This window comes from Zophobas morio, unplaced genomic scaffold, assembly GCF_036711695.1.
Source record: "Zophobas morio isolate AGI-343-1 ecotype UQ-CSIRO unplaced genomic scaffold, CSIRO_AGI_Zmor_V1 ptg000379l, whole genome shotgun sequence".
Taxonomy (NCBI): Eukaryota; Metazoa; Arthropoda; class Insecta; order Coleoptera; family Tenebrionidae; genus Zophobas; species Zophobas morio.
In genome coordinates this window covers 105415-115601 of record NW_026972483.1, presented here as the reverse complement: position 1 = coordinate 115601, position 10187 = coordinate 105415, and the positions used below count along the sequence as shown (strand labels likewise).

The 10187-nt window shown below is 37.5% G+C and overlaps 1 protein-coding gene across 1 annotated transcript; it reads left to right on the top strand.

Moving 5' to 3' along the window:
- The first annotated feature begins 1985 nt into the window (after positions 1 to 1985).
- LOC135120369 (uncharacterized) lies at positions 1986 to 6618 on the top strand. The gene is made up of 13 exons (XM_064044668.1): positions 1986 to 2115; positions 2229 to 2385; positions 2437 to 2493; positions 2547 to 2643; positions 2696 to 2833; positions 3286 to 3413; positions 3887 to 3998; positions 4076 to 4177; positions 4238 to 4407; positions 4472 to 4617; positions 4676 to 4740; positions 5235 to 5316; positions 6543 to 6618. Exons 6-13 carry the CDS (start codon positions 3327 to 3329, stop codon positions 6616 to 6618), a joined length of 840 nt encoding a protein of 279 aa, XP_063900738.1. The 5' UTR covers positions 1986 to 2115; positions 2229 to 2385; positions 2437 to 2493; positions 2547 to 2643; positions 2696 to 2833; positions 3286 to 3326.
- The last annotated feature ends 3569 nt before the right edge of the window (positions 6619 to 10187 follow it).

The following is a 10187-nucleotide window of genomic DNA, read 5'->3' as shown; positions in this document are numbered from 1 at the left end:
TTCATCATAGTCTCCCCTAACAGCGATACAAACAGGTCAAAGCTTTAACAGCATTTCTACATCTTTTTCATAGAACGGTTTGTCTTTGCCTTCGAAATAGGGTCTCTGATTTAGGCCAAACGAATTTCGGTTTATCTAAATGTCTACAGGTAACCGAGTCAAGCCTTGCAAACTGAAGAAGCTAGAACAAACAACAAACTCCAGCAGCAGTTCCTTGCTCTATATATAGTATTTCTACGATAATTTAGAGAAACATGAGCCAATTATCCCGAGTTATTCCGCCATTAGGTTGTCGAATTTTAATCAAACTTTAGTAAATTTTTGTTTCCATTATTTGTGAAAACACAAGAGGTTATAGGAATCATTTTTAAAGAGACATCCAAGGGTCACTCCCAAGACCTTTCAGGCCTGTATTTAATTAAATTTTCTAATAATGTTGCGTGAATGCATAACTTATCACTCGATGTAGGCATTTGTACTAATCTAACATTATCATTTTTAACTTTAATAGCATTCAGTTAGGTTTCACTGGCACTGCCCAAATTTAAATAATTCTGCGTCTATCTCGTTTTTTGTCTAAGTTTTAAGTTCGTGCCTAGCCTTTATCCATATTTCGTTTGTGTTACAATCTGGTAACGTGTCTAGGCATTGGGCACTACTTATAAAATTTTATGGAGCCCGGGTTGTTAATACACATACCCTCCTTTTATTTACTTTATTTTAAAAAACCTTTTCTTTATTAGGTATGAAATTTTGACAGTGGGCTGCCTAAATTATAGGATATAACTGTTTAACAGCTTAAATTGTTCGGGGTCCGTTATTTACACATTAAATAAAGCGAATATCAAACATAAAAGGTTTACAACGGGAAATGCTTCATCTTTATCATTATAAGCTTACTTTTATTTATTGTTAATTCTAAACCCAGCTTAATGTAATTATAGAGCCTAAATTATAAATAATAAGGGGAGGGGTGGCTCCAGAAATCTTTTATGAATTACTTCGCACTACGCTTGAGCGTGTACGTTGTTTTAAGGTGAATGGAAGCTTAGACAGAGCGTAGAAGAAAGTGTTAGTTTTATACCACGCCATTATTAGAAATGGTGATATAACGGTGCGGAAAATCATTTAATAAGATATGGGGTTAAACCCCCTACTTAGGTAAGAAAAAAAGAAGAACGCAACTTACTGTTTATTACATTTCCCACCACGCCAAAAAGTGGGCGCCCTCCTAAAAGAACATAATATCTTTTATTCAGGTATCAAACCCTAACAATGTTTGAAGAAGCTGCTACAAAAAAACGTTTAAATGCTTAGGGGACGGAATAGACCATAGTGCTTTTACTTAGGTGTACATGAACCTGTAACTAAAACGGTTTTTTTTAAAGTATCTAGAATTTTTTTTTTTAAAAAGGTATTCCGTGATGAGAGATATCTGCCCAAAGAAATAAAGAAATTAACGAAAGAAAACAGAAAACCCTTGGTAGTTGCTAGTAACTTTAACTGAAAACGCTCTCGTTTCTCGTGTCTAAACCCTGCAAGTTTTTATAGCTCATCTAAGAAGCTAGTTAAAACCAATTTTTAAAGCGCAGTTGTAGTTATGGGTCTGAAACTTTTCATTACCTATCTCTTTAATCTGAATTTAGAATGTGCTATCACCAACTCCTTAGATAGTAGAACCTAATTATTTTATTGTAAACAAACTTATTTAGTACAAAAAATTACGGGTCTGATGAAGGTTGAGGCGTTCAGAACTACGTTACAAACGAGTACGATAAAAAAAATTATAAATAGCCGTGTAGGGCTATCTTTCAAATCTATTAGGTGTGTGTCATTTGGATTGTTGGTATACAGTGAAGCTTTCGTTAACACTGTGTAAGAAATTTGCTTGCGTATATTAGATATTATAGCTTTCAACTAAGCAAAAGGGGCAAGCACTTAGAAAGTGAATAACAAAGCTTAATTTAGAAAGGCGTCAGTAGGGCCTACTTCTGCACTTACCAATATCCTCTCCGATGTATTCGTGAGTAGATCAAAAACTACCCCGAATTCGCTTTCAATTATTATTTTATTTCTGTCTTTTCTTTTAAAAAGTTATTTCAAATGTCTCTTAAGGTCGTTTATTAAATAAAGTTAATTTTAAATATATTTATTATAGTCTAACTTGGATGTAACTTTGTGCTCCCTACTTTTTTTTCTTACTATTACTAGTGAAGTTAAATTTTAAGACAGGAGCCTTTAAACAACTTATCAGATGTCCCTGTCTATATATCTCAAGTCAGCAATGAAGTTGGAAAAGGTTTATTTGCTTCTAAAACCTTCAAAGCGGACGAAATAATTTTTAAGGAAGTTCCTTACGTTGCTTATCAACACATTGATAATGAGGTTGTTAATTTTTCCCTCCCTTATATTTAATTGGTAATTTATTTTTTTAAGGAACTTTGTCTAGTCTGCGATTATTGTTTCCGGTTTGTTGGTAATTTTTGTTGTCAGGTTGCCTTTACTCTTGATTTTCTATATAACTTGATTTGAGCACTACTAAGCAGGTGTTACACCTATTAAAAAATATTGATGTTAATGTTGAATTTCTTGAGTTGCAAGGCAGAAAGTATGATGAATTTTATACGGAGTTATTTCCTTGCGGTCAGAAATATTCAATAAATTATATTTTTGAAATGTTTAGTTTTTTTATTAGAAAAGAGTTGCGGTGCTATATATTGCAGTGAAAGCTGCAGAAATTCCGCTGCGGAAGTGTATCATGACCGTTTATGTTCCGGTGAGTGGGAGGCATTTGAATTTAATCCAGTACTTTTGCTCCGGCAATTTGCTAAAGGCATTTACCGTTCATAAGTTTATATTCTCTATCTCTCCTTTACTCAAACACCAGTTTTATAAAATTAATAATAGAAAACTACTTCATAGTCGTAGATGGACGAAGTAATTAACGTTTATGAATAACATTCGTTTATTCGCTTTTGTTTATAAATATTGTGTAACTTCATTAAAAAAAGTTTATTGTAAGGTATAATATAAAAATTTATTAGCTAATATAGTCAAACAGCAAAAAGCCATCTAGTTGCGTTATCCAGCAAGTTCATTATTAATGAATAAATAATTTTTTTGTTTAGCTTATAAATTAATGTAAGTAGGATATTGAGTATATCAAGTTTTCTCTAGTTCTTTATTTTCCTTTATAAATTCATATTTATTTTTAAGTATATACTTTAAAGTATTTTCTTTTATTATTCATACAAAATATACTTATAGACTTGTTTTAATTTTTAGAAACCAACGATGCATTCTATTTAGCTGCCAAACTTTGTGTGATGCTTGTGAAGAAAGCAGAAAAGCTCCGAAATTTTGAGTTGGCTGTGCAGGAACTCAATAATTTTATGAAGAGGCCGTGGTGGAAAGTAGTTTTTTTTTTAATCTATAAATTTATTTTTCTTGGTTTTAACTAATGTCTTTGCGTCTTATTATGTACATGTGTCAACTTAATTTATTTTCTTTCAGCGGGTTTCTATAAATTATTTTGTGTTAGTTTTATTTATGTTATCAAGTACTTTGCCTAAGTAAGAAATGTTTTATGTTGAGATTATTCAATTTATAGAGGTTATATCAATGGTTTTTTATTTTTTATTGAAGTTTTCCCGAGATTGTATTATGCACTTATATTATTAAAATCATTTCTTTTTATTATTGTGTAAATTTAGTTTATAATAAAGAGATTTTTGGTTATAAAATTTGGTGTAAAAATTTGGCTGCTTATTCAAAAGCTTTGTAAGTTAATAATCTTTTTTGATGTTTCCTAATTAATAAGGACCCTCTTTCTTCTATATTCGTAGATGAAACTTTTTTTATAATTCACTACTTTTCCCTAATTTAGATCGTCTCGGGCAGAGCCGATGACAGTTACTTACGTGGCGTAATAAAGAGTTTGTGTAGTCACTGTGCAACTTTAGTACGAAATTGCTTGAAAGAATCTCCTTATGCACTACGTAAGCTTTTGATTATTATAAACGTTTTATATAGTATAGCTTTTTAAATTAATTCAAGTTTTAAATTTTATTTTTAGACGTAGATGGAGAGTTAATTAGTACTCTTATGGGGATTTTTGAAATCAATAATGCTGACTTGGTCGTCATCAGCCCCGTCAATAAAGTTATTAACTCGCGAGGTACCTCTTGACTTCGACACTCGAACCTTTCAGAAGTTAATACCGTCCTTACTACGCTAGAGGAACTTGAGCCGCTGGGTAGGCTACTTAACACATACCTCGCCCAGCGTTCGGGAAACACCGCCGCGCAGGACGACCGGCCGCTGGATCTCTGCTGCCAGGGAAGCGCGCTTTACTCTTTGCAGTCCTCAATGAACCACTCTTGCGCCCCCAATGCTGTTCTCTTTAAAGTTCGCCTTGTTAGTAATTATTGGCAGAGCGAACTAAGCAGAGTTCCCCGCTGGGTCAGCGCAGACTGAAAAAGACCTAGACGGTCACGTGGTGGTCCGCGCTTTGAGGTCGATCCATGAGCACGAGGAGATCCGGATCAGCTACATCGACGAGTCCCTCCCGCTGGAAGAGAGACAGCGGGCGCTGGAAGAATACGAGATTTTCTGCCGGTTTGCAAAGAAATAACGCAGGCTCCTCGCACAATTCACTCGGAAGTCTTTCTCGCAGATGTCCTCGTTGCGAGGATGATGCCGCTCTACGTTCCAGCTGCTATGGAATAGATGCGCACTCCGGTTGACCACGAGCACTTCTTTAAAAAAGTTTCCCAGTTTTCGTTTCTTTAACAGTAAACGAGGGTTTTGTTAAATATTAAACACATTTCTAAGGCATCACCACGTTTTATTCGTCAAACTTTCATGTAGTTAATACTAAGAGAAAGTGAAAACTGAATTTTACTTTTAATCTCTAAAGTGAAGTATAAAGTGCAAAGCGTTAGACAAATATAAATATATGTGTCGGCGCCATGTTTTGTTCCACGCAACAGTGCACAAGCTTTGTGGGCACAAAGATAACGTAAGCACTTGCGTGCAGGGGCATCGTACTGCATTGTATAAGTTTAGTCTGTGGCAACCACCACTTTCAACTGTTTTTCACCATAGCTCAAGGAATTTACTAGAATAGGTCTTCCTAATTTAAACTTGGTAGAGAGTTAGTAGCTCCTCGTTTTAGACTGTGTCCTTGTACTTGAGACCTCGTTTAAAATAATTTTTTATCCTTCCTTATTAAGGTAGGGAAAGTGCATCGGAATTTTTTAACTGCCAAGCTATGGTTATCAAAAGTTGGATTAATAGAGTTGGGTTTCTAGCAATGTAATATAGTATTAAACCTTTTGACAGTACTGTTATCTCGCTAATTTCCAAGGACTTTCTGCTGTTCTGTTTGGTGTTACTAAGCAATCTCACTATTGGAGATTAGAGCGTCTTTACAGGCCTAGGCGAGCCGTTACGATTTCTACTCAGTAAGGCTCAGCAAAATATTTACTGGCAATTGGTGATTATATTTTTTAAATTCATTTAGGGGTATAATGTGTCAATAGGTTAATGTTATATGAATTGTATATTTGAGCTAATGGAGTAATTGGTTAGCCCTGGTTAATAAGAAACTGTCATTGAAGGTAAAATTCGCGGATGCGCGTGCACTAAAATTCTATTAATTTATAATCCTTTTTAATAGGCGTACGCAGCGTGCATAATTTTTCAAGCATATAAGAGCGTGAAATTCTTTACTAAGGGTAACGCTAACAATGACTCAGTAAATTGCCCTTCGTGGATCTTTCTGGAGCACGCATAGCGGTAAGAATAGGAGTTAGTGACCTCTCTTTTGAGAAACTTTAATGTTTATTCACTTTCTATACTTATAAGAATATGTTCATAGGTAACTTATTAGTATAACACTATACCATCGCTGAAATTGACTATATTAAATTAAAATATGTATATTTTCAAAACTGTTTAATATTATTTAATTTAAGTTCCTCTAAGTTATTACGTTACACCTAACCTTCTTAGCGCTGACAGCCTCTAAACACTCAAGTAACTAGGCAATTTTTCTGTTATATTTATTTCAAGTATACATTTTAGACAACTTTAAATTAGGCATTCGTTAATGGAATATTGCGCTCGGCATGGGAGCAAAAAGAAAGTACTTATAGTTTTGATGCTTTTTAGACCTGAATTAATTGCAGAGGTTAAAATTAGTCGGACAGAAAGAGCTCGTCTTAATGAATTAGCAGTAAAACGGTCTCACCCACCTTGTCGACCGCTGACAGTAAATTGATGGGTCAATACTTGCTAGTTGCTGATTCCGGCTTAAGTGTCGTAAGCAGCTTCACAACGGTCGCTGTCTTCCATCGAATCGGCAGGCACAAAGGACCATCGCAGATTTTAATAGGTAGTACAGATCTTACATCCCTGTTAACGGCATTTCCTTCAGCATCTCATTAGTAAGACCATCGGGGCCAGACGCTTTTCATATGGGTAGCGCTTCGAAAAGTCGCTTGAACCTCGTCGACATTAACTAGTTAAGCGGTGCGTAGACAGCGGAAAGAGGTAAGCTCTGCTGTAGGAGCGCATCACTGGCAGTTAAGCGAGCAGCTGGCACGTTTTGGGTAGCAAGGAGACTAGCGAAAAGCGTATCTTTGTCCTCATCACTCTCGGCCATTAAAAAAAATTTCCTTCACGAAGAGGCAATAGTGGTGCAAGTCCCTGTTTTTGATCTTTTAACTTTCAAAGGAGGAGGAGCGGTTGCTGTTGCACGATTCGGATATATGATGCAGCTTGACCTCCTATTTATTGTTAAAATGGGCTATTAGTTTCTTTCTTAGGCACCTGTGCAGTCGATTAAGCGCAATTTTGCCTTGGCGCTTTGCGACAACATGGCCTCTCGGATAAAAAGTCGACGTATGGCAAATAAATGCCTTTAGTTCGTCAGGCAGGTGAACGGGGAGGTACGTTACATCACGAGTGGTCGTGGTAGTGCGAGCCATGTTCAGTGCGCTTTCCGTAAGGCGAAACAGAATCCAGCAGGGCGGGTGTAGATGGTGGTGACGGACACGGCGGTGGAGTGGAATCTCAAAACTCAGCATATTTGTCCCAGTTGGTAAAAAGCAGGGATAGCCCTTGGTGTGTCTTTCTCGTCGCCTAATTCGAGAATAACCGGAGGGTGATCGGACAGCTCGTAGAGCGCTTCAATTGCAGTTATGAGGTATATATATTTTATTATGGTGGTATCCAGTAAGCCTAAAAGTGTGTTGGTCGCTGGGGAGCTAGTATGCACAACCCGTGCCCATCAGTAAGTCTTAAGGATAGGGCCACTCGAATTATCGGCTTGGTTGTCCTCGAAGGGTCTTTGCAATTAAGATCCTCGCACAGAAAAGGCGTCCAACTCGGAGGGCAGGGAGTAACTTCCAAGTGAATTTTGGACAGCGATCACAGACAAGGGCCCCAGGTCGGTTATACATAGGGAAATTCCCACTGCCTCGACACTTTGTAGAACTGGCAGAGATATCGAGTGAAGCTGAATGCTCCGTTTAACCAAGACAGCTACGCCCCTCGGCTGCATGCAGCGATCCGGTCTTGGCAAACGTAATAAAGTTGCACAGTTAAATGCAACGTTAGGAAGGAGGCCCCTCTCGTTGATGGCGCACACATCAATTCTTTTACCTTGTAACTACTCCTGAAGTTCATGCTTTTTACTCTGAACAGCAATTGCATTCCAGAATAATAGTCGAATGTAGCGAAGCGTCTTTGGTTTAAAAACCGTTGCAAAAAGATTCTAGCCCTTTCATAGTTTCAATCATTGTAGATAAATTCGCCGTATGTCGGCTGTGGTTGCTGCTGTTGGTGGTCAGTTTTCGCAATAGAAGCGTGGCCAGGAGCTTTAGAAACTTACGTGGAAGGGGGCGAAAGTTGATGAGTTTTGTCTTTAAACGGGACGTTTAAGAGACAGCCGGAGTGACGGTGTTGTTTGTAGTAAGTACCGGCGGAGTGGATATTGCGGGTTGGCCGCCCGCCTTCCAAGGTTAATATTTGTAGCCTTGACAATTAGAGGTGTGCGCATCCGCAATTTGCACGAGTACCAGGACTATCTAGAGCTTTCGTGCATAGGGCTGTCTGGTGGCCCTTGCCGCATTTAACTCATCGGAAGGCCGCAGTTCAAAAGCTTGCGATGTGCCCAAAGGTTTGATAACGATGGCACTGGCCAACTCGATTACTCTTTCGAAGTTCCTCCACTCGAATTTGATGGTAGTCCTCAGGCCTAACCTCCTTTGTCTCTCAATTCTGGGTGAATGTATAAAAACTACTGGTAACGAACTCTCCTTACCTTCACCACTGACGATGTCCTCCTGTGCATTCGCTCAACTTGAAGGGAGGTGTGTCGTCCTAAGCGCTCAAATCCTCCTTAACGGTTGAAAGACAGAGTTCACAGTAAATCCCAGGCTGACAAATTTCAAAGGCTTTCCTCAGGTAGTTGATACGTAAAGAATTGATTCTCCTGAGCCCGCCTGATCGCTGGTATAGAGCGGTAATCGTTAGCTGACATGGGAAATATCTTGATTCCAAGGTGGTTATCGGTTATCTCTATATCATGGGATATCTATGCTGTTGGTTTGTATAAGTTGAATTAGTAAGGGCCTCTTTTTTTTCTCATAGAGTAACAGGAGGAATCTTTCTTTTACGAGATCCCGTTACATTAGATCGTTCATTGTTCTTAGGAGCAGTGCCAGAAGCTCTACCCCTCTCAACGCCTACGCAGTTCTGTAAAGCTTTTACGGCTTTTCAAAGTCTTCGTAGATTTCACTATCCTCACTACTCTTATTTAAGCTATTATTAGGTATATTACCGTTATGATTATCACTAAAATTTTTACCGCTGGTGTGGTCGCTCTCGGCTATATTATTAACTGAAACGCAATTATGAGAAGTATTAATTTTATTGCCGTTACTTCTACTATACTACTAAAACCTACTTTATCTTAAAGGGTTTCGTTTTTGGTTAACTGAAAGTTCTCGGTTTCTTCTAATATTTCAAAAATCTGTGGCTTGATTTAAAATTTGGTAAAGCCGGATAAACAAATATTAGTCAACATGTCAACAGGCTCCTTTCGTTTTTTAGACTTTAGTTTATCCTGAGCATTTATAAATAAAAATTGTATTGGTAACTGGTATTTTACACTTATTATACAAGAACTGCAGAAGACCTCAACGACTTTGGATGCCCCCGTAAGATCTAAGCTGATCTAGAGCAACCTATTTGTCGAAATGATTCACTAGTTAGTACGCGGGGTCAGTGCACAAAGGGACCAATATAAAATGTTAGCTACATGTTATAATCATTACTGAACGAATAATTTAAATACTGCCAGAGCAACAACCTCAATATCCCCGAAAAAGAGCACGTCTTTCGGTCTAGACTTCAGTAGATCCCCGATTATGGGGCTGCAAGGGTCGTTTAACTGTATTGAAATTTTATGGGAGCGAGGTTAAATACGCAGTCACTAAAGACGAAAAAAAAGAGGTGGAACTTGGACTCATGGTCTTAAATATAGGTGTCAACGCTCTTAACCGCTAAGCTACGACGACAATTGTTAATCCCGATATAATAGCTATATGATAACCTACTAGAGGGTACATAAACTCGGAAAAGTCAGGTAAAAGTATATAGGTAGGTACGTATACATTTCAAGGTCTAAAAGGGGGAATGGTATAGGAAGCTGGCATCAAGCATTACACTGTTCTAATTTAATTATTAATAAACTCATGATTTCAATAACTAAGTTCCCTTGAAAGTGTGCAATTGTAATATACCAAGGAACATTAGTATTAAAATTTAAGAAAATTAAACAAAAACATTAAGGAACCCGCTATGAACCCCTTTAAATCTACTATATAAACAACTATCCTCTGCTTTATAATTTATCGAAGTATAGTGGGCATTAATCCGTCATTAATCCGTCACGCTAGATGTCCATCCTAGCCTGGATTAGACGTGGAGTATGGTAACCTGACGACTTGGTTTTGGTTAGTAACCCTCTATAATGATTGGGGTCCTATAACCTTAGCTGAAATTCCAAGTAAGCTTGAGTGAATATCTTTATCTTAACTTTCAAAGGAATCATTACAAGACAGTCATTATGAATATGGTTGACTTGCTGAGGCTTGAAGTTATTAAGCTCCTAGCGT